Source organism: Platalea leucorodia (assembly GCF_965183815.1).
Source record: "Platalea leucorodia genome assembly, chromosome: 1".
NCBI classification, from domain to species: Eukaryota; Metazoa; Chordata; class Aves; order Pelecaniformes; family Threskiornithidae; genus Platalea; species Platalea leucorodia.
This window is the reverse complement of record NC_138823.1, coordinates 167,125,020-167,150,058: the sequence shown is the minus strand read 5'-3', so window position 1 is coordinate 167,150,058 and position 25,039 is coordinate 167,125,020. Positions and strand designations below refer to the sequence as shown.

Genomic DNA, 25,039 nt, shown 5'->3' with positions numbered 1-25,039 from the left:
CCTTTACTTATCACAGCCCATGTCACTCTGGAAGCACAGCACGTTCCCAGCCAGGCTGGCCACTGCGGCGCAGCTTTTAATAGCGGAGAGAGCACCTTTCTCCCTCCTGTCCCTTCCTTCGGAGAGATGGCCCCAGGTTGACATGAATTTGGCAGCTTGCTTGATAGAAATGAATCAGTGCCTGAAAGTGTAAAGGGTATTTCAGCATTAGGAAACAACTCGTAGCCTTTACCCAGTGAAATGTTTCATCAGAGGAGGGAATGTGGGATGACTCAAGTCCCTGGGGCTGTAGCATCCCCAAAATAAGTGATCCCCGAGAGCTGCAGGCCAGGATGCAGAGTGATGGAGAAATAGTAAGATGTTGAGCAAGCGTGCATCAAAACACAGCAAAAGGGTTTCTTTGTGGTATATTCCACTCATTTTTAGGGCCAAAACCGAATAGCACTGGAAATCGAAGGAGCTTTCCAGATGAATTTTCTGGGCCAGCGAAAGTCTGGCTATCTTTGTATATCTCTCTTGTTTGTAGAGCTGGATGACGTTTCTCATAAAAATACTTTTTGGGGAGACTTGAAAAGTGCAGTTTGCTGGTAGCAGAATATTTTACAAATACAAACAGATTTTGCAAAGAGTTTTCAAAAAGATCTGAAAAGGATGAATAAAATTACTAGTTTCAGCTTTTTTTAGTTAATTCCCTGTTCAGATTTTTTTTGATCTGAAGCAGCTATTAATTTTGGATGCTTCTTTCCTTCTTATATAAAAAAAATACCCAGAAATTTTTAATGGTTGAAATTACTTCAATTTGGGCAAAAGAGAACATTTTGACCAATCTGGAACAATTTTTCTCCCTCATTTCCAACTAAAACTGTCATCAAGTAGAACACAAAACCCAAACCTGTTTTCATTCTTAATCAAAATGACTTTTTCCCCCAAAATTTGGAAATTGCTCAGTGGCACCCTAAGATACGTAGTAGTATGATTTTTTTTTTTTTTTTTTTTAATAATTTTTCTGGGCAGTTTCCCCTTTCAAGTCTTTGTTATGCAGTTGCCAAAAAATAACTTTTCTGCAATGTCTGATGTCTGAGGCACAGGGACGTACAAAACCAGACCTTGTAAACAGCTCAGCTTGGTCTGAGGGATGTAGAGAAGAAAACCTGTCAAGTTTCATTTGCTCTTTTTTTACTTGAAATAACTCAGAGTTGCAGCATTGCTGAATCCTCAGGCCCTGGAACATTTACAGTGAAGTGTGCAGCTTTCTGAGTCTGTATCTGGATCGCTGAGAGGCAGGGGTGCAACGGGATTTTCTGAACGTGACTTTCCTTAGTCTCTCACGGAAAGAAGACGATTTCTGTAGAGGGTCTCAAGCACTGTCAACTTTATTTCCCTGATACAGAAGAAAAGGCTGTGGCACTGGGTAACCCTGCCCAAGGGTAGCTCAGCTTTGCCAAGTCATTTGAAATCATTGAAAGTAAGGTTTTCTGCAAATGTGTGTACGGTTTTTTTCACCTCCCCCTACGTTTTCCCTTGTACCCCTGCATGTTTCACATCTTTATCTGTCTCCCCTGGTATTTATGCACCCCTTGTCTCTGCAATATTTCCCAGCCTGCTTTTCATTTCTATGTAAAGCATGGAAATTGTGCAAATTGTGCAAAGCAAAGAATTGTGCAAAAACGAAGAGTTGGTTTGAAAGGGTTAGCACTGCTCTCAGCAGGGTGATTGCAATGCAGTTATTATTTTCCCAGTTTGTTTTCTCTTGTCAGTCATTATCTCAGACAAAGTAGGACACAAGAGGTGGTTTATTTCTGCTTTGCCACCGAATGAACTTTGCAGCTTTTCGAAAAGGGGGGGATGAGGGAATAACAAATAAGCCCTGTTTTGACAGTTTCTGGGGCTTTCAAGTGGCCCTGCAGCAGGTCCTGACCTAGAAAGCCCTTACGGCAATGCATCTTGCCACGGAAATTTATCTTCTGAGATCTCAGCCAACATGTTTCTCTGCTTCTCCAGCACGTGGTGTGGATGTGGCCTCTGTAGGCTTGTTTGCATGTCTATAGTTGTGTGTAAGGTAGGTTTTCTTTGATTTATAGATGGGGAAGTAAGCAATATATCGGTGTGGAGATCTTGTGCTATGGGCGTGTGTGCCTGAAGTGGGAAGCGAGTGAGAGCTGCCTGACCGCAGCCTTAGCATCGTCCCTCCAGCCGGTGCCTCCCAGCCTTGCCTTTTCCTTTTCCTCTCTCCAATCTGCCCCTTGATGAGCAGGGAGTTATTAAAAGCACACTCTGGATACTGAGCAGCTCTGTAATAAGATCTGCATTTCTCACATAGCTGCTAAACCTCAATCAATATGGTTTTAATCGCCATTTGTATAACGTGCAATAGCTATTAAATTTAAATTAAATGCACAGCTCAGAGCATGCAGAAGGCCCTGGCCAAAGTGCTAACTTTTCCCAAGTTGCTGGAAAGCTGGACTGTAGAGACAGAGTATTTATTCCTCTCATAAACCAGTTAAATCTTAACTTGTAGAAGGGGAAAAAATGTTGAGAGTAGCTATAGGAGGGATGGGGGTGGAGAGCCAGAGTGTCTTTTAATAGAAACAGAAACTTTGGGTTTCCCCTAACTTTTGCAAAGACGTAGTGTTCGGGCAGAGGTGCCTGGGTGCACTTTTCCCTGGTTTCTGTGCTGACAGGATGCAAAAAGGTGTTGGTGGGTGTTCCCTGCGTGAAGCAGAGACACACGGGTCGTGAGTTGGATGGGGACGTGACTCAGGGCCAAATGATAATGTGCTGCCTTCCCTCTTGGTCCTGCACCCCATCCCTTCCCAGGGACAGGCTGGTTGCCAAACTGTCACCTAGGGCACTGCATCTCCATATGAAAAGCATTCCCAAGTGAAAGAGCCCTTCAGCTTCCTTGTGCAAGCCCCAACTGTAACCTTGGGAGCAGTCACCTTGCATGAAGACCTATCTCTGCACTTACGTGCTCCAGCAGCAAAATGGGGACAGTGATAATTATAGCTCTGGGATGGGCTTTCATGAAGGGTTTTGATGTGTTAGAAGAACAGGGCTGATTGATATAAATACCTAAAAGCTACTACAGAGCAATTCCCCTTGGCAGCAGAAAAAGACAGAGTGTATCTACACTGATTTTCAGGCAGAGGTGTGCAGTGGACACCTGCTCTGGGCTGGCCAAAATGGGGTAACCAGTTAGCTCTGCACCAAGATCAGGAGCATGGGAAGAGCTCCTGCTGCCTCTCTACCCTCGTGGCTCCAGCTGATGAGACCTGCCTATCTCACTGCACAGGCTCTGGGGCTTTGGGTCCAAAATCATCCCAGCCTCTCCTAAGGCTGTAGCGGCTCTGAACGGTCTCAAACTATGGGGCTTTCTGACACGAGGCTAATAGCGAGCTTCTCCACCTCCATCTTCTTTCCTTCCCCAGCCCAAGGACTGACCAGTTGCTTAGACTTTATGTAAGTTTTCCAAGTGGCAAAAGGATTGGTTAAAGCCCAGGTATTATTAAAAACAGCAACAACAAAGCAATGTCAAAGCATATTTCCTAACTATTTCATATATATATATATGTATGTATGTATAAAATTATAATACACTGGCTAGTGTAAAGAAGTGGAAAGAAATATGGGAAAGGAAATGGATGTAATATTAGTAGAGGGGCAATGCCAATATAATCTCCAGAATGTTTTGTTTTTTTTTTTACCCTCCTAAGTAAATTTCCTTCTTGAGTTTAATTTCATGTCTCATGGTACGCATGCATCTTACATGGCCTTGTTCCCTCCCCTGTCCTAGCTGTAACCTGAATCCTAAAAAAGCAGACAGGGAGAAGAGGGACTCAACTAAATTTGAACCGAAATCATCGTGCTATGCTCAGGATATGTGGTCAGCTTGCAGCCCAGCTCTCTTTGATGAGATAGCTGCTTCCCAGAATCCTAACCATAGCCAGGCAGCTGGGTGTTGCTGCCACTAATAACAGGGATCAGGAGAGCTTTAGTGGCTTTTGCTTATGGATGCTGTCCACCTCATGGATTGATGCCCAGCAGGGGGTCAATCAGCATAAACCCCCCCAGTCACACGTGCACCCATGCTGATTTATCCCAGCTGAAAATCTTAATCCTACTTTTCCAAAGGTCTGTGCTCTACATCCGAAAGGTGCTAGCCTCTAGATTTAAATGGATCGGTGCAGATTTATACCAGTCCTTTATAAACCGTCATCTCTCACTTCTGGTTTCGCTGGCTGGCTCAGGGGTTAATGTATATGTATGGCTGTGAATGTGAGTTGTGCATACATTATCTATTAGGAAGAAATTCTTTACTGTGAGGGTGGTGAGACACTGGCACAGGTTGCACAGAGAAGTTGTGGATGCCCCTTCCCTGGAAGTGTCCAGGTTGGATGGGGCTTTGAGCAACCTGATCTAGTGGAAGATGTCTCTGTCCATGGCAGGGGGGTTGGACTAGATGGTATTTAAGGTCTCTTCCAACAGAAACCATTCTATAATTCTATGAGAGATATATATATATATAAAAATACATAGTATGTGCATGTGTGCATAGACGTGTATAGGAAAGAAATGTGAGTGTGCATTTATGTATATTCATATGTAAATATGAATCAATACACACATATATACAGACATGAACAAACATTTACACCCATGCATACTCCCTCATGCAGTTTTTCTTTATCCAAATGCCCAGTGCATGTGTAAGCACACACTGTACCCATGCAAGGTGCCTGGATGGCCAACTCGGGGCCCAGTGCCCTCCTCCCAGCCCTCCAACAGGTGCAGGAGAGCCGAACCCCACAGCCCATCCTGCTGGGATCCCTCTGGGAAGGAAGATGGCACTCAGCCCACGACCCGGCCGGAGCCAACTCAGCCTCCAGCCTGCAAAAACTGCTCTGCTCCAGCAAACTTACGCATCCAAAGCCCAGAATAGAAACAGTGACAATCCATCAATTGTGTTTTCTGGGAAGCAGCGGAACATCGCAGCCACCGGGCAGACGCAGCTGAAAAATATCCTGCGAGATGTGAACAATCTTAGAAAAACAAACTGGTTTATAGCCCACCCAGCCTTAAAAAAAACAGCAATGGGGAGCAAGGAAACAAAAAATGGCATCATTGAGAACCCAGCTATGGTTAAGCAGAGCCTGACAATAACTGCTGAGTGCTCAGGGAAAAAAAAAAAAAGAAAAAAAAAAGAAGAAAAAAAAAAAGATAAAAGGTTGGTAAGAAAAATAGCTCAAACTTTTCAGTGTTTGTGGTTAGTGCTGACTAGTAGGTAACCGTCACAACCTGGCAGGGGGTAAAAATGTTCTCTCTATTTGATTTAATCGTTGGAAAAAGACACCCCCCCAAGTGCATTCCCCTCTGTCCAAAAATGAAATGTCATCAAATGCTGTACTACTCGGTGACAGCACTTTATAAACACGGCGACTGAATCTGCCTCCAACATCCTTGCGTGTGATGGCAGGAGCTGGCTGCAATGAGTGCGAAAGGGCGTTGGGGACTGAGGCTGTGGGACATGCGCAAACCATGTGGGACTTGGGATAAACTTGTTTTTCAGTGTCACCCTGCAGGCTCCGCTGCAAAGCCTGCAGAAAACCGTCACGGGTCAGAGCACTTGTTAATATGATCAGGTTTTGGACATTGACACCGTTGTAAGCGGACTGAAAAAAACCCAAAACAAAACGCTGAAATGTCAGCTCCAATTGCAGTTGCAGGAAACTTCAGATTTGGCTTCTTTCTACATAAATAAATAAACCTCTAAATCAAGCAAAGGACCCCAGCAGGCTGAACTGAAAGGAAGAGCTTGTGGTGGTGACAGGGAGAGGGAAAGGGTTTCTCCTTCTTTCTTTTTTCCATCGGAATTTGAAATTTTGATAAAAGGGCAGGATTTAAAATTTCCATCCTCTTGACCAACCTCCCAGCTGGGGCTCAGCTTTTTGGACTTGAGCTCCCTGGTGATGCTGGGGACAGGCAGGAACATCCAGTACAGCTGTGGTTACATAGCGAGATCAGAGCACGCTGTTTTTCAGTTCACAATGAATAACGTCCTGCTTCGGAAAACAATTTTAAAAAAACAATCAAAACCAACCCCCAGAGTATGAAGTATGGCAGATATTAGTTTGTGCTCGTAGATTTTCTACAGGGAAGTTTTGGCCCATTTGAAACTGGGGCTGGGTTACAGTGATTATTTTGGGAGTGGCATGCGCACTACGCCTGCCAGCTTCGTGTAACCAAAGCAGAGCTCTCCCCATTGCCAGCACATTATCACGGTGACTCTTTGGCAGCTTAATCCTGTTTTTTTTCAAGACAGTTGCAGGGCAAGGGGTGTGACATTTTAAAGGGGTCCAGCTACTGTTTGATTTTGCAGGAGCTGCAAGTGCACGAGGATGTACTGGATTTGCTGGGGGCTGGCGGTCGGCATCATCCCATCCCTGGGAGGGCTTGGGGTGGTGATGACTGCAATGCCAATGATGCAGAAAAATAACACCTTTGGGACAGAGTGGGAGAGGGTGATATTTGCATCACATTGCACAGTGTGGCATTGGGTATGTCTGGGAAAACTTCAATATTTTCTACCCAGGACACTGAAGCTCTTTTGTGTTTATCACTGGGCTGCAGAACACTGTCAGAGTGGACCTTGGAGGAAGAAAAGCACGTTAGATGGTTGTGGTGGCTGGTGCTGCTGGTGGAGGTACTTTGTTAAGGTGTTTTGTTTCTCAGGGGACCTCGCTGTGTATGCGCAAGAGCTTCAGCTTCCACCTCCAAAAACGACTTCTTTGCTTCCAGGAGATTTTTGCTTTACAGATGCCCTTCTTCTGCGTCTTGCCTGAGACCTGAAACTCATTTCACTTAGGCCAACTAAACGCCTCATATGGTCTCATTCACTACTAGCATGACTGGCACATCAATCAGCAACCTCGAGGAGTTACACAAGTCTGTCATCTGAGAGCAAAATTAGTTCAGCAAAGGGTGGTTGTTTTTAGGCTTGGTGGGGGAATTAATTAAAATATTAGAAGAAACCAGCTTGAATTTTCAGGAGGAGGTTTCAGCAACACACAAAATACCCACAAAAATTCTTTTTTGGCAACTCAGAACGGATTTGTTCAGCCCAAAAATTGTTTTGGTAGGGTTTGGAGTGATCTAATGTGGGGGGGGGTGTGGGACTCTTTAAGTCAATTTTACATGAAATATGGCATTTCGGTACAAAAATGTTTGAATTTAAAATAAAATTAAAAAAAAAAAAGAAAAGAAAAAGCTGCCAGTATTTACAAGACAAAACATTTGATTTTGGAAATGAAAGGGAAAGGGAAAGGCTTTTATGTCAAAATAGTAAGTGTAATAATAATAATAATGTCCATTTTTTTTTCTTACTTAAGCTGTTTACCAAATTAAATACAGAAGTGCTTCACTTTTTCTGGGCACTTTCCAACATATCATATCCACCAAATGTATTATCTGGTGACTAATTTCCCTGTCCTGTTTGAGACCTTCCATCTTAAGACGATCACATTGCAAGGGGCACAAGTGCAATGCTGTCCCATAATTATGTGTGGAATGGCGGAGTCCACCTGTCCCCATGCATGTGAATTGAGAGATGGGCCTTTTTCCTTCTTAACGCCTACTTACCAGGAGGCTGGAAGCCCTGAATCCTCTAGGAACTGTTGCAATGTGGTTCACAAGTTGCATCCTTGGGGCTCTTCTCCATTAGAGACCCAAGCCATGAGCTATAGTCTACTTCCAGCAGACAGCACAGGCAACGTCTGGCCTGTCCTACACCCCAGACTCCCCTCCAGGATTTAACAGAGGGTAATTTTTAGGTTTTATAATTTCTTCCATGGTTGCGAACATCTGAACAAACATCTGCTGGTGAGACTGGTGAAGGGGGGGATTGCAGAGAAGGCAGGAAGCCAGCCGTCAATAAATGGTTGGAGAATCCAAAACCATGTTGCAACAGGGAGAACAGTCAGTCTACAAAGTGTTTTATATTTCTGGTGTCGGCCGGTGCCAGAAGCTGTCTCAGTTCTCCAAAGCGGCTGTGTCATTCTCTTGTTGAGGCTCTGGAATTTCCCTTTGCACTCCGGAAAGTTGTGGCAACACATTCCCCATCCAAGAAAGGGAGCTATCAATTTATAGGCTACTACCAGAGTTGGAAAAGCACAGTGATTGAAAAGTGCACTGCTCCTTCAATCCCAGAAGGTATTTACAATAAAGCAAGAAGCAAAGGGATGAAACCCTGCCAGGAGACTGCCACCCAGCACTCTAGCTCAGGCTGAGGACGCAGAACATCAGTGCCAAAGGTGAGGCTGCTTTGAGTTGTCACATGTTTGGACAAGCTTCCTGCAAAGTGCAAAACTGAACCTGTGCCCTGTAGGCGTATCAAGCTGTGGTTCCTCACTCAGCGGGGATTCAGAGCACAATAGTACGTCTGAGCAGATTTAGTCTGCGATATTGGGGTTCAGGATTGTGTTGTATTTCTTTCCATGGGGTAGAAACCTTATGGGTTCCCCAAACCGGTTTCTTAGTCTGGCTGCACAACTTATTTAATGTCTCTCCACAGCCCTTCACCACCCCATAACCTTTAGTGATAGGCACCTACCTGAGCTCTCCTCCTCTCCAGCTCTGTCTCTTCCTAACCCCAAACCAGACACCGCTCCTTCACACAAGGCTTTTGCATCCACTTCTTGAGGGACCAGGTGAATCAAAAGAGTTTTATGGTTGGGTTTCTATTCTGCAAAATGTTTATTATATTTTAGCTGTTCCTCATGGAGACCAGGTGGAGCATCTTGTACTGTCATGTGCCACAGTTCATATACTAGTCAAGTGTCTGTAGGTTGTACCATGCCTTCCCTCCCGTCAGACCATAAGCTAAGTAGAAATAAGGAAGAAAGTCCTTAGGGCAACCCTGGGACCTAAATGTAGATGTACCAAAAGAGTTTCAGAAGGCAGAGGAGATGAGAGGTCAGGAGTGACTATCAAACAACGGTAAGGGATGGAGTTGTATGAGACTTGACCGTGTGTCAAGGTTTGCCCATTGGCAGTGGAGGAGTTTATGTACATCATAATTGCTCTGCGCAGAAAGTGATGGGAGAGGGGATGATGTGTACTGATGATGGGGATGATGTGTATTAATAGGTTTAAAAAGATCTTAGTGGAAAAAACCCACATGCTTGTGAAATACAAACGTAACCTCAACACAACGATACTGATCTTGATGGCCTTCTGGGCCTCTTTCCATCTGCTGCATTTCTGCCTCCTAAATCGGTCTCCCAAGAGCACAATAAAAAAAATTCCCTTCTCCTTCTCCAAAACTAGCCCAGACATGGCTAAGTGAAAACCTTGCTGTTTGGATCAGGATTCCTCCGTGTACTGTGAAACAAGAATAATATCCTTTCTTTTCTGGAGGGGTTTCTTGCTTGCATTGTCTGAATGCTTCCCCCCAGATAACCTCTTGACTGCTCGTTAGCAACAGTTTTATTAATAGGACTTATTTCAGACTTAGCTTTGTCTGACTTATCATGCACATAGTTATGTGCCTGATTGAGATACTATGGGTTTATAAAAAAATTCCCTGAGATATGAAGCTGTGAATGACGTTAACAGCGCCAAGGGGTGTGTGCATCCCTCCTGGTGGCTCTGGGACGAAACCAGCTTAATGCCATTGTTTGGGCAAAGAGGACAGTAGCATTAGGGCTACAGCTGATGCCACTGGTGAGCAGGTGATGATACCCTAAAGCTAAGATTGCTAAAACAGTAGGAAAGCTGGTGTAACACTTTCCATTTGTTATGGAGAGATTTTAATTCAGACATCTGGTGTCTTTAAGGACATGCAGCACAGTCCACACATCAGGGCAGGAGACAAGTGGAAAGAGATTAGCAGTCAGCAACTCTGTCTCTCATATGGATTTGTACCAAATACCACCGCTGTGAGCCTTGGTGCTGTGGATGCTTGGCACTCATAGGAACGTCCTTGCTTTAAAACCTCAGTTGCCAACAGAAAAAATGCCAGGGGAAACTCAGTTCTTCTGAAGTGCCAGTATATTTAAAACAAGCAAACAAACAAACAAACAAAACCCCAAGGGAAATCATCCTAGTCTACTTCCAAGGAACTGGAGAATGTAAAGCCATATCTGGGAAAGCAAATTCATATTAAACCTGTGAATAGGTTTTGCAGCCTCCAGCTTTGGGCCAGGGGGGCTGCTCTGCTGACTGAGCTCAGTGAACTGTGGGGTGATTCTGGTGTGCAGCCGTGTAAGCACCTGCGGTCTGGGCATCAGAGATCCCACTGGGGGCTTTCACTCCCTTGGATGCCCGTTGCATTAGAGCAGCAGATGCAGAGCTGCCTCAAAGCATGGATATGGGTCACTGTGGCTGCAATGCATTGGGACTCATTCGCCCATTGCTTAGCTTAGCCTGACCCCATTTTTATAGCCTGTCCTCTGGATCCCTCCTGCCTGGGGTCGCTGGGGCAATCCTCATGGACAGCTCCACCCTTGCTCTTGGTACACAGAGATGGCTTTGGTTTTGTGTGCTCCACACCATTCTGAGTGAGAGGGGAGGGAAAACAAAACCCCAGCCATCTTCAGTCTAAACATAGCTCAGAGTTCCTTCCATCCATCTGCAATGATACCTTGTGGCTGGGCGAATGATGACTCACCTTTCCCTACAACTCCATGGTGGTATGTGCTGAGAGGGGAGAAAATAGCAGCCGCCGCCACCACCCACGCATCTCTGCAGCTTTCCTGAGAGGAAGCCGTGCCTGGGTGGTAGGTCTGGTCAAACCTTCTGCCACCACCTTGCCAGCTGTCATGCATGGTCCTCCAGCTCTGGGTGGTGTTTTTACAGGGGCCGTGATTAGAGGTGAGGCACACTCAGCCCTTCAGCTCAAACCTTCCCTTTGATCCAGCCGTGGGAATTTGAACTCATCCTTTTTTGCTCTGGCACAGTTTCTTCTGATCTGCACTCTGCCAAAGGGCTAGCTTGTGCTTTCTGGGTGGGACTCATCAAATCAGAAAAGGACATCTACATCTCTGCTACTCACCTATGCTCTTTTTATCGTCATTGTAGAATTGATTGATCCACTCAGTGAAAAGGAGAGCATAACTCATCTTCTCCCCAAGAAGATGAACTAAAACAAGGCAAATCACACCCTAGAAGTGCCCTTTCCCTTCTACTGGCATAAAGCAAATGTGGGGTCACTGACACATCTCGATATCTACATCTAAGTGTAACTAAGATGAATTCTTCCCCAAGAGCAATCCATCATAGTGATTTAAATATGAGTTGCCAGCAGCTTTGACCTTATTTCACCCCCACTGGCTATTGATGCCTGATATAAACTCAATATGCAATTAGCTTCAGTCAAATTCTCAAAGCTTGATATAATTAGACACACTGGGCATAAGGCTGCTGCTGACAATGCAGCTGTATGAAAGTGTTCCCTGATGGGTGTTTATTTCTAATTAAACTAAGGTAAATGGATTTGGGATAGGACCCAATCTAGATGTTTATAATCTACATGTCAAAGATGTGTTTGGACCCCTCCATGCGTTACGAAAGGGAAGAGCATTGCTGTTCTTTTGGGGGTTCCTTTATTGCATTCTTTAAATGCTTCCTTCCAGACAGCCTCCTGGCTGCCATTTAGGTAACTATTTCATTAATTGGATTTCATTCAAGGTAAATCATGACTGAGAATTGCAAACAAAGTGGTAATCCCCTGAATGAGCTAGTTCAGATAAGGACTGAATGGGGCAGACACAAAAATAGTGGTCTGATTTTCAACAATTGCAGGATTAGTGTCGAGTCCTGCCTTCCAAGTCCACCAGATGTTTTCTGGTTCTTCCTTCTCCTGAGCCAGAAGATGCTCAGAAACACTATGATAGGGAGAGATAGGCAGGACACTGGTAAGAAATATGAGTTTTGGGCTGTCTGTATCTGCTCTTTAGACCCTCATTGTGTCCTATTAACGCTAGAGCTCCTTGTGCTGCTCAGAGTATCTGGAGACAGAAGAGCATCTGGGAGCTGTCCACTGTGGCCTGGGTGGAATGAAGAGGTTGGTGCTGTCATGCTCTGCCATGTCACAGCCATCCTGGCTGAAGAGCTGGGGAGTTACAACAGCTCCACTCTTTGCAAAAATCCCAAGTAGATGATGAAGGGATGTGTCACATTGCATTTCACCTCGAAACAAGGAAACAGGGAGTTTGCATTTGAGGTTCTCACTGTGCCTTTGTTCCGACTGGCTGCTTTGCTACCAAGGAACAAAATATGATACTAAACAATAAGAGGCAGCCAGCTCCATGAGGAAAACCTGACCCAAAATGTGTGGGGTTGTGCGTATGTTGGGGAGAGGGAAGGGTCATATATGTTCACAGAGGAATGCTTCCAAGGGTGTGCATTCATGTACTGTTAGGTCTGTCCCAAGCGTATAGTTTTGCATGTATGCATTTACATGTTTATGCATACCAAAATATGGTTTCTCTTTGTTTATGTATTCACCATAAGGGCAATCTGCCAGTCTTCCTGCACTGCAGGAACGTCCTCATCACCAGTAGACCTCCACCCTGTTGGTTTTCCATGAGAGGCAGGTGTAAATTCACATTGTTGATCTGTGCCTGCTCATGCAGAAGCTTGGACCTCACATTCTGACATTGTGTTTCCTTCTTTTGCATTTGAGCTCAGCAGTAGCCTGTTGGCATCTTGTAGCATTTTTGGAGTTCAGAGCTGCTAGAGGGCAGTGCCACATAAAAATAGGGACTGGGACAACCCTAAAACTTAGGAAACAAGAGGAAATATGAAGTGATGAGAAAACAAGAGACAGATGTCAGTGTCAGAGCAAGGTCCAGAGAGTTGTCCAATGTAGTACATCAGTGGTTATTAGAGGATGCTTTAGGAAAAGGTACAAGAATCAGGCAAAACTTCCCCAAAACACTCTCCTAAACCTCAAGCAGAGGCTTCCTAAGCTAAGTATTTCGGTACATTTTGTACTGTACAGAAATAGATTTCTTTTCCAGGAAATGGTCCTGTGACCCTTTACACACATGTAGGCTGTGAAAACCCGCAGTATCCCATGACCAGCTTTCCACATTTCAGCTCTACGAGCAAAGAACCTCTTCCTTCACTTTCCTTTGAGCCTGATTCATGCCAGCTTCACTTGATACCCCCTAGTTCTTCTGCTGGAAAAGACTATGGATAGTAGATCCCCATCTGTCTACAGATAAAACCCTTTCAGTGAAGTAGCCTGGGATTTGCTATGGTGCTACCATAATCATCTCTGGAGAGGGCATCAGCAGTGGGGAGTCACTGAGGCTAGAGGAAAGACACTACAGCAGGAACACAGGAGCAGCAGAAGAATGGACAAAGAGCATCTACAGCCTTGTGGTGAGGGCAGAGGTCTTGAAGGTGGGGCAGGTGAATAGGGAAGGTGGAGGAGGAAAGAACAAGAATCTACAGGCTCTATAAAATTATTTTCTTGGAGTTATGAGTGAGTTTCTTTCATGGACCTCACAAACACCCAGAACTATGAGACAGAGACTAAACCAGTGCTCTTCTTACTTACATCAATTTTCTGTTTTTTATCTGGCTGTTATTCTTTGTCTCTTTCAGGTTGAATTCACCCCTGATCAGATTGAAGGTGAGGAAGATGTGTTTCTCTTCTGTGCGCAGTAAATACTGTCACTGGGAGGCTCTGGGAAGCGCTGGGGTGAACATGGGTGTGGTATTGGAGCTATCTTGAGAAGGCTGTGCTTTAATTCGTGGCTTTGCTCCTGCTCCGTCCCTCTTCCAAATCCTCTGTTGAGTTGGTCAAGAGAAAAGCGGGAAAGTCATGCACAATGAAGAGTAGATATTTGTTTCAGAAAATATCAGCTGCACTGCCAATGAGGCAAAACCAAAAAAGAAAAAAAGCCCAAACCCCCCCAAAACCTCAGTCCAATATGCTCTTTCTTTAAGAAAACCCACTAACAAAATATCAGTCCTTTCAAGAGAAATTCTCCCAACTCTGCTTTTGAAAACTTTCCCCTGCATTCATTCAGAATTTAATGTGTTACAGTTTTATGACAGCTCTCCGGAAACCAGCAGATAATGACAGCGATGGCATTTTTTTTCTTTCAGAGCAAAACATCAGCATTCATTTCTGAAACCTTTGTCCCAGCCCAAGAAACTGATACTAAAACCTCATGCATGAAGTCCTGGGAACGCTACCACTGCAGCTGTCCCCTTTTTCCTCAACTACCAGCCTGGTTTTTACTTAAAGGATAATTGATAGATGGAGTCAACCATCTGGCAGAATATTGCTTTGGTCTTTAAACAGAACTGGGTAGAGCCTGTGAAAGATGGTATCGGAAAATGGGTTAATTAGAATAGATGAAAAAAAACCAAACCCACCACAGGCTATCCAGTCAGGCTGATTCAGAGAGGAGAGATAGAGAAGGAAGGATTTTCTGAACTGGAACCAAATACTACAATGTCTTAGAGACTGAGGCTTTGCCACAGACTTCCAACATTACCTTGGGATTTTCAAGCCCTGCTTAATGGCTTTAGTTTATATGTTCTAACAACAGGTCAAAAGTAACTCATGATTGGAGGCAACTGTGAATTTCTGGAAACCTGCCCCTTTTCGACTTCCAAAGTCACAGGAGAACCATAGGAGAGGCACAATTCTGAGCCACAAACCTTTGAACTATTCCAGAAGCACACAATAGCTGGATCTCTCATCAGCTAATGTTTTCAGAATTGGATAGGACCCACCTAGCTTCTCTGCCCTGTTTTCTCTCTCCCTGTGGAGAACTAGCTCTAGAGACTATATCAGAGAATGGGAAAAGAAATTACTTATTCAGAAAAAATTGGGATGGTTGTCTGGTCATCAGCCCATTGGAATGGCTAGGAATTGACAGATTTGGAGCAACCCTAGGGCTACCATAAAAGGTAGCAGGTCTAGAGCAGATGTAGACCATCTCTAGAAACAGAAAGTTGCATCTTCTTTCTTTTATTCTTTTCTTCTTACAGCTGCCTTCTGGTCTAGCTGTACTCACTGCATACACAGAGAAAAGCTGGGAATCCAGGCCTTGTGAAACAGGATATCCTTGAAATATCAAAGGGAAAGCCATGGGGCAGGAAGGAGATGATAACATCATCTGTGTGAGAAAGGCTATGAGACCTCCACATCAGCTACAACAGCATAACTGTTATACTGTGTGCTAGCACTGGGGAGAAACACTAAACCCACTCAGGGTTAATCCCACAGTTGGTTCATAGGTTCTGCCATGAGTTGCTGGAAGGAGTGCCTAATGGCCTGAACATCACCTGGGGACTGACCACTGCTCGTCAGTCAGCTCCTCAATTTCTTTCCTCCTGGCCTCTTCTGGTTCTTTTTTTTTGCTCTCCTCTCCTTCATCTGAACTGAAGGTTCTTAGGTTCATAGATGAGTAGGCAGACAGATTGATAGTTGCTAGATAGATATTTACTCCTAGGTAGAGCTTAGATGCTTCAGATGTAGAATTGTATCTACAGCATGGTCCACAGTTGGCCCTGTGTTGTCCCTGGCATGTGCTGTCCTCTGTACTAGTTTGCACATGTCAAAACTTTGCCAAGAAGTGTGCCACCAGCTTAAGAAAGTGGACAATCAGTATTCCAGTGCTTGAGACTGTTTTATTTTGTGTTAAAAGCACAGATTAGAAAGCAAGCACCACTTGCCATGATTTATAGCTGCTATACTGGCTGTTGGCATGACTTGAGAGTTGGGACTCACAGAAGCTCTAGATTAATATGTCTTTTTGATTTGTGTTTTTTTTCCCGTTCTCTCCTCACACTCTCAGGCTTCCAAGATTGCCAGCTCTTCCTTTCTTCTGGGTTTCAGTTGCACTTGTTTTGTTCTGGATTTTCAGCTCCACACTGCACTGCTAATTTTGTCAAATTTCCTCTTTCAGGAAGTCATCAGGAGGTCAAGGTCACCTGTCATACTTTTATATGTGTTTTTTAAAAAATAGACCTCTAATGTATAATTATCACCTCTCTTTCTCTCTCTCTGTTGACCAGATGAGGATCTAGGTGTCTCAGTGAGACTAGATGCTTCCCCATTTGTCAGCTGAAACTAGATCGATAGGAAGTCCATCCTATGTGTTAGATATTACTGGCTGTCAATCTATCACGATTGACCCAACTGGTTTTCTGGCAGCTGATTTTGAATTGAGGTGGTGGAGGAGAAACAGACAATGCAACATCTCAAGGTCTTTCCCAACCCAGTCTTCTAGGATACTCTGAACCTCTTCTTCCAGCTAAGAAGAAGACTTTGTTGCACCAGACTTGCTTCCCTGCGAGGACTCATTATTATGTTAGCCCCTAAAATGTTACTCTCAGAAGGAGAAGAATGGTCTGTGGGTGAAGCCATGTGTAACACACCCATCTTTACATGCCCTCCTGCCTCAACTGCGAGTGAAATTCATTGGTTGTGGCAATGTGTAGTTATGAAACTGGATTTCTGGCCTCCTCAGCCCCGTAAATTGCTGAAAAGAGAAGAATATGAGCTATTCAAGATGAGAAGATAGGTAGCAATTAAGCATATGAAAATATACACTGCTCCTGCCAGTGGTTTAATGGCTAGCAGGAGGACAAAGGAGACCATAGCCATGCTGGTTTCATTGCTTTGATGGAAACTTGCATTAAGCCAGCAACTGTAAATGCAAATGAAAAAAAAAAAAAAAAGCTGCTTCTGTATATTGACAAAATGGGGTTTCCAAACCCACAGGCCAATGCTTTGGTGAGAGGCGGTTACATCTGATTTTAAATTAAAAAAAAATAAAAAAAAAAAAAAGAGAGAAATGTGAGCTGTCGGTAGCTATGATGAATTGTGAACCTTTAGGAGGTGGTGCAAAGGGTGCTCAGGCAATTGGTCTCAGGGAGCAGGTAAGCGGCAGGCAGATGAGTGGCTCAGGGAGGTAGGTGCATTTCTCATCCACCTCAGCTGCTGAGGCCCCCAGGAAAGGACAGAGCTGGGAGTGGGTCTCTGGCCCCCTTCCACTGTCAGCAAGGAGCCCGTGAAAATCCACTATTGCCCTCTGCTGGAGTGAGGGCTGCCAATGGGACCTGGGCTCCGGCCAGTGACAGAGGAGGCAAAGATCCAGGAGAGAGAGGCAGGGAGAGAAAGAAAGAGAAAGCAAAGAGGAGAATGCAAAGAAGAAAACAAAGGGAGCATTAATTAGTCCAAAATGAGAAAACGCATCATTGTTTGAAAGTGTTGAATGAAGAAGGAAATGAGTAAGATATGAGTGGAATGATAAAAATGAAAAGGGAGGGAGAAAGGAGGAGAAGCAAATCCAGCAGCACTGAAAGAAGGAAGGAGAGAGGGAAATAAGAAAAGGAGAAGAAAGGAAAAAGAGAGAGGGGGAATAATGAGGAGGAGAAGGAATTGAGAAGGGAAAGATGGAGAAAATCTGGCATGCAGAGTGCATGGCTGAATGGTTGAATGAGTCAGGATCTAGGCAAAAAAAAGAGAGCCTTACTGTGTTTAGAGATTAGGAGGGAAACATATACAGAAGAGTAACAGCAGGGCAAGGGGAAGATTCAGGGATTCACAGCTTTAAAGCCAAAGGGCTATTTGTGATCACTTGTAGACTGTGCACTGTGAAGGGTGTTCATTAAATGATAACAGCCTATTACTGTTGCTTGTGCCCTGAGACGCTCCTCTGTCTCTGCAATGTGTCTGCAACTCCAACAGAGAAAGGCAAACCTGAGTAACCAGTGTGTCTGGGCAAGTCTCCCCTGGGATCCTGCACTGACCCCATTAATTAATGGTAGAACAGAGACCCTATCCCATGGGAATGCTCATGTCAAGGTATTGCTGCTCTAAGGGACTCCCTCTTCGGCCAGAAGTAAAGAGAGGACATGAGGATATGTTCACGAGGATATAGTGGAGAGGAGCTGGCTGTCTTGCAAGGGGAAGGGCTCTGCTTGGGCACACAGGGGAAAGCAGGCAGATGTGAAACCGCTGGAGGGAATGATTGCATCTCCACACATGAGATCTGGCCTGGCATTGGTAGCTGATGCCATCCCAAACCTGACTTCTCCAGATGCAATTGGATTGGGTGCTAGAAAAAAGAAAAATCAGAGGATTCTTCTAGACCTGCTCCTTGACACTGTTAAATACAGCAATAGATCAATTATAAGGTTTTTCCATATACCTTCACCCTCCCCCACCAATAGGCTGCCTGTTATGTGATTATTCCAGTAGGCTGACATATCTTGTTACCTGCTAATAGGGGTGCTCCTTTACCTCAGTGGCTCTGTCAGTGCTCTCTAAGTGTATAATGCTGGATACAATATCCAGTTAGCTAATGAGCAGAACTGCTATTGAATTCTGTGCCATCCTGAGTGCTCCTGATGAGCTGGAAAGCTCTCAAGGCCAACCATTTCTATAAGTTTTTTTGTACTTCCCGATGTTAGCTGAGACGGAAATACCATGAGAAGAGCATTTGACCTCTCCAATTCCATTCCCTGATTGAACCGGAAAATGCAGGAGAGAAGGAACAAAAACATTGCAGATAACAGCAACAACAAGGCTCATCAAACTTGTTCCCAAAGTGCAAAATAAAAGGGCCAGGCAGAGTTACTTAGGGGGAAGGTCTAGGCTTGCTTTGACTCTATCTAAGGGAGCATGGAATGCATTTCTTTTTATATTTTTGTCTTCCAGAATTTAAGGAAGCATTCTCACTCTTTGACCGGACTCCTAAATCTGAGATGAAAATCACATATGCACAATGCGGAGATGTCTTGAGAGCTTTGGGGCAGAATCCAACCCAGGCTGAGGTCATGAAAGTGCTTGGCAGACCCAAACCAGAAGGTTGGTGTCCTCCTCTGTGTTTGTTTTGAAAAAGATCACTCCAAGAATTATTTGTGAAGCATTTGAGGTCTCCATTTTCTGATGGAAAGATTAATTATGAAATAACAAGGGATATGGAACAGCCTCTGCAAATCGATAGCAGAAAAGTAAATGAGGAAAAAAATGATCTTGCAGTCAATATGATTGTCTCAAATATAGGAGAATGAATTAATTTAATGGCCCTGTGCGTCAATGTGTTTTACAATGACAAGTTTTTGCTTTTTAAAATTGCTTTGATGACAGGCATTCACTTGTGTTTACTAAAAATGCAGACATTTTGAAGGCATCCAAAGAAATAAAGAGATAGACTGAATGTGAGGACATAGTTTGTTCTACAAAAATATGTATTAGAGGGTCTGTAATGATTGCAGTAATATCTCCCTTCAACATTCACCATACACTGGATATCTCTTCAGAACAAAGGAAATCTCTCCCAGACCATATCTTCATTCAGGCATTTTCCAGATTACTTTTCTGTCCTTCCACTGAGGTGGAACTGACAATTAGGCCCTCATTCAACAACTACGATACGTCAGGATATGGCAATGAGACAGTGCCAGGTGGGACAAGGAGTCATAAGGGAACAAAATGCCCTCTGAATCTTTTGAAAGGCAAAGAATCAGGAAAATGGGATACACAGCCCTGCTCCTGTCTATTTGTTCTGAAGCTCCTCTCCCACTATGGCTTTAAGCATCTCTGCATTATAGGGCTGCAAAGCAAAGCTGATTTTGTTTTGGCAATGAGCTTCTCTTACTGTCTTCTGCTTAATTTAGTACTTTTATGTTGCAGGAAACAGTCTTGGGAGTCTAACAGTATTTTCTTTCCTTGATGTTTGTATAGGTCAGATACTAGGATCTATCTATCTATCTATCTATCTATTAGAACCTCATATTTCTCTCTCTGCCAGACCTCTGTCCCACCCTTTCCATTCTTCCGTCTGTACTGATGATATTTCCATGCTCTTTTCTCCCCTATAGCTGGCATTTATTGCCACAGTCCTTCTACCCTCACCACCTGCCCATGGTGGATGCCCCATGAGTAGTCCTCAACTCTCCCAGAATCCACCAAAACTTTCATTTCTATCTGTGTCTTTGTAGACATGAACTCCAAGATGATCGACTTTGAGACCTTCCTGCCCATGCTCCAGCATATTGCCAAGACGAAAGACACAGGCACCTACGAGGACTTCGTGGAGGGTCTGCGTGTGTTCGACAAGGAGGGGAATGGAACGGTGATGGGGGCTGAACTCCGCCACGTTTTGGCTACCCTGGGTAAGCTGAACCTTTCCTCATGCGGTTTCATCACTGAGGTCTTTCCCCTACAGCTTGTATCATTCTGGGTAACCTTTATGGAGAAAATGACTGAGCAAGACTTCAGCCATCGCATTACCCTCAGTTATAAAGACCAAAAATATTCTTTAATAATGAAGCTAAAAATCACTGACCTACAGCTCAAATATTTGTCTTTCCTTCTTCCTTCCTTCCTTCCTTCCTTCCTTCCTTCCTTCCTTCTTTGTTCTGGTGTTTTATTTCTCTAATAAATATTATATTACTATCATCATAAAATTATCTAAACTTTGGAAACCCCATCTATTCCTTCAATATTTGTCTCCATTTTTCTGCACCTTCAGAAAAGTTTTAAGATTAAGCACTTCTTTATCAGTCATCTGCTTAACAGAAGTGTCTCTGAAATAGAAAGCTCTGTTTTTTAAAGTAGGGATCAATATTTCTCCGTCCTCTCAAATTTTAACTGCAGAAGCTCAGTTTTTCACAGAGAGTGATGACAACGGAATGAGTGCAGGACAGAAAATTTGGCTGTAACTTAATGACAGGTTTCCAATTTGGATTAGAAGGCACTGACATGTTGTCATCTGAATCCAATAAGCATTTCTCAAGATCAGCCTTTTCTACTAGTGTTTGTCTACTATTTTAAAGAAGGATGAGCCTGTACAAAAGAGATTTGATTTAGACTGAAGGATTCCAATGGTGGGTTTTGACCTGGGATATCAATTCAAAAAGCCAAACATTTTATGCCCAGGGATTTTCATTCAACGACACATCCGTGTCTATTAATGACACAGGGAATAAGAAAATAAAGCAATGCTATTTTCCTTTTTATCACTGATGCTATCGCATCAGTTTGGGGAACAAATTCAGTGATGACAAAAAAAACCCCACCGGGTCAGGATTGTTGCCCTGTCTAACCTTACCTGGGACAGCGAAACCACTCTGTGCATTTTTGCAAGTTTCACAGTCCTACAAGAAACACTTTTGCATTTACCCTTCTATTTCCAGTAACCCAGAAAAATGTGGCAACATCTGACTTTCAAGTACTGAAAAGAAGTATTTCAATCTTAAGAATTAACCGTTCTGTTAAGAGTGGCGTATCTAAATACTGGTAAAATCACCAGCACAGCCAAGTATTCTGTAAATTAGCATGCTTTTCTGTTTAATTTTCAAAAAATCGGTTGAATTTTCACAGGTTCACATCAGCTGAGGACTTGTTCCTGTGTACAGAACTCAGTGATGGAAAAGTGGAAAAACATGAGTAGCAGGGCACACTCTGCACTTTATTTTATTTTCATTTCTATGATTTCAGGTGGCCAAGAAGGCCAATGGCATCCTGGCTTGTATCAGGAATAGTGAGGCCAGCAGGACCAGGGAGGTGATAGTGCCCCTGTACTGGGCACTGGTGAGGCTGCACCTCGAGTGCTGTGTTCAGTGTTGGGCCCCTCACTACAAGAAGGACTTCGAGGGGCTGGAGCGTGGCCAGAAAAGGGCAACGAAGCTGGTGAGGGGTCTGGAGCACAAGTCTTATGAGGAGCGGCTGAGGGAGCTGGGGTTGTTTAGTTTGGAGAAAAGGAGGCTGAGGAGAGACCTCATTGCTCTCTGCAACTCCCTGAAAGGAGGTTGTAGCGAGGTAGGGGTTGGTCTCGTCTCCCAAGTAACAAGTGATAGGACGAGAGGAAACAGCCTCAAGTTGAGCCAGGGGAGGTTTAGGTTAGATATTAGGAAAAAATTATTCACTGAAAGGGTTGTCAAGCATTGGACCAGGCTGCCCAGGGAAGTGGTTGAGTCACCAGCCTTGGAGGTATTTGAAAGACAGGTAGATGTGGTGCTTAGGGACGTGGTTTAGTGGTGGACTTGGCAGTGCTGGGTTAATGGTTGGATTCGATGATCTGAAAGGTCTTTTCCAACCTAAATGATTCTGTGATTCTATGAAATCCCCCTCAGATTTCTCCCTTACATTTCTGCAACTCATTTGATCTCATCCTAAAATCAGTGCCTAATATCAGAATAAGGAGATGGATTGGGTTGATATCTGCTTAACCAGAATGAAGCTTTACAGGTTAATATGCCCCTAATTTTAATTAGATAATTAAATTAAATGGAATGGATCACTGATCCAAATCAGAGATCCTAAGTTTGATCTTGGAATCTTCCTGAACCTCAGACTCAGAGACAAACTAGATGGTGATTCTACTATGAGTTAGTGAGGACTTGGTTAAAAAGTGACTAAAGCCTTCAAGTTTTGGCACTTAGAGAAAGCTTATTCTTAGAAGAATGAGTATGTGAACATAATATCATGTGGGTTTCCATATTTATTCTGTCTTTCTGGTTTTTGGATCAAATTTTCTCAGTTTGCAAGTTCAAAAGTAGCTTTCCTAGCAGTCAGCACCACAAATTAAGCTGAAGAGAAAATCTCTCCCTCTTCTCTCTCACTCTCTTTTTTATTCTTGGATTCTTTGAACTGTGCTTTGTAAATTCTTTAAAAAAGGGTTCAGGTACTAAACAGGCATTTTGCTTTCCACCCAGGTGAGAGGTTGACTGAAGAGGAAGTTGATAAGCTAATGGCTGGTCAGGAAGATGCCAATGGCTGTATCAACTATGAAGGTAGGTATGACCACTCCGGTCTGAGCAGTGGTTATGTGTTTGAAGGCTTTGTTGCAATTACCCTGAGAAAGTTCAAACTTGTGGAAGATCTGACTCCCAAAGATCTGGACGTGTGCTTTTCCAAATTTTAGACCAATTCAGATTCTATAATTCACCTGATATACCCTATCTGTTGAAGCTTACTTGTATTTTCTGTAGCTGAATGGCCATGGCCCTTTCAGGAGGTGAGGCTGTATATTCTTATTTTATTTGCCTTTTTTAAAAAAAAAATTGCATTCTTTTTCTACCTGCTCCCACAGTTCCTTGTCCTTTCAGTAAGAGATACACATCCTTTTCGAGACTTCTTTACAGAAAATCACTATGTTTTCCTTCAAAACCTCAATAAAAAATGTTATCCTTAACATCATCTTTGCTGTCCCAAGAATCCTGCAAGACCTTCCAAGGATTTTCCATTTTATTTAGTTGTTATTGTAGAAAGCCAGAATAAAAGGATTTGGTCATGAGCAAGTGGACCATGGTTCTCTCCTGCATCTTGCAAGCCTGCATGCTTCAGGCTGTTCAATAAAACCACGATATTCTAACAGGGATAATGAACACGTGTTATCGTACACCGCTGAGCCCTTCTTAAGGTTCACTGGGGAGCGATGATTTTATCATCTTGGTGATTTAGCTGGTCTGTCATATTCACTGAGCCTTTTATGAATATTTGTGTTGGTGGTCTCCTACTTACAAATGTTATGTCAGTGATTTGAGCTCAGGGAAACAGTTCTTATGAGTATTTTATTGGTAGAAATCTGTAGATATAGCCTACCCAAATGACTTATGAACTTATGCCTTATGAATTCAGGGAAATTCATAGCATGGGGAGATTATTGGGAAGGAAAAAGTATTTCCTTACTGCAAAATGTATTTTTCCTTTTCCTCTTGAATTTCAATATTATATATAACAAATGTTTTTTTAAATGGAGAAAAATAGAACCCAAAACTTTTTGAAACAAAAGCTTAATTTGATTTTGAAATACCTTGTTTGTTTGTAAACCTGAGTTCACTGGAGAGATACAGTCACAATACCTGACTTGGTGACCTGCTGTGGATTCTGGGGGTTCACTCCAAAGGCACCTTCAGTGCCCCCTGACTTAGTACAAACGTGCTGAAATCTTGAAAACCTTGCAAGATGAGGACCCAGAGTTTCTCATGGCTGTATACTTTGGAAAGCCAGTTCCATATGGCAGCCAGGGGAAAGGATTAAGCAAGCTATGGATTGACCGATGTGTGTGTTCATTTCCACTGGCTACCTAGACTGCTGGCTACACTTCCCTGTGTATATATTATCTTAAGGACTTACAAAGCATTTAGCACCTGGTGTCTGGTATCTTATTCACAAAGTGGTGTGGTCTTCATTGCATCAGAAGAAGCAAGAAGAGTGAATTTAAATAACAACTAAGCTGAGATGCCCAGGATGTTACTGAATTCAATGAAAGGGAATTGATAAATGTCCCTTCTCTTTCTCTTGTTTCCAGCTTTTGTGAAACATATCATGGCTAACTGAACACCAGGTGAGTCTCTTCTGTCCTCCTTACATATCCTATTATTTTGGTTTTGGCATCTGAGAGGGGCTTGAAGGATGTGTAAGTGACTAATCAAAGAGAGTGAATATTTTCAGCATGCTGTACGAGTAAGTAGGACGTGAATGAGTAAAATGATATCTTCATCCTATCAAGTACACAGAAAATTCGTGACCTTTCTGCAATTGTCTGGTAAATTTGGATGCCTTTATTTTAGAAGTCCCACATAATATATCCTAAAAGGATTTGATTTCCAAAGGGCAAGTGCTCATTCCTTTCTGATTGAATGGAAACTTCAAAGGATGCACATTTTTCATGTCCACTTACAAGTCTCACTCCTAGATTTTTCTTAAAAAGGCGAGGAGATAGAACTGAGCTGACTAGAGAAAGGATGGGCAAAAAATACAAGGAAAAGTAGATAAGAAGGAATAACGCAGGCTTATGTTGCTGAACCGACAGTTGGAGGCTAATTATTGGCTTTCCCTAAATCTGTCTCCCAACATCTCCTGGCAATTGGGTTGGTTTTCCAGCAAAAGACATGATCTTTTTCCAGCACATCTGCTGGCTTTATTCAGTAGTGTTCTCGAAACCACAGTACCATTAAGGGTATCTCTGTCTCACCATTGCAAATGAGCTGAACTTTATTTCCAGTATTTCCTGGTCTTTGTTTATTTTTTTATTCCTGGAAAAGGTACCCACTCTTT

At 43.4% G+C, this 25,039-nt stretch overlaps 1 protein-coding gene across 2 annotated transcripts in view; it reads left to right on the top strand.

The window, feature by feature from the left end:
• Window positions 1-24,319, top strand: part of MYL3 (myosin light chain 3) — a gene marked incomplete at both ends in the record, with an annotated part of 32,831 nt that extends 8,512 nt beyond the window's left edge. Inside the window, 5 exons of one of the 2 annotated variants that reach the window (XM_082337260.1) lie at window positions 13,609-13,636; window positions 18,689-18,838; window positions 19,975-20,148; window positions 22,693-22,770; window positions 24,291-24,319. In XM_082337260.1, coding sequence (XP_082193386.1) covers window positions 13,609-13,636; window positions 18,689-18,838; window positions 19,975-20,148; window positions 22,693-22,770; window positions 24,291-24,319 — 459 coding nt within the window. Of the gene's footprint in view, window positions 1-13,608; window positions 13,637-18,688; window positions 18,839-19,974; window positions 20,149-22,692; window positions 22,902-24,290 lie in introns of those variants that run through there. The other variant, XM_082337259.1, reaches the window with a different exon arrangement.
• Between the last annotated feature and the right edge of the window lie 720 nt (window positions 24,320-25,039).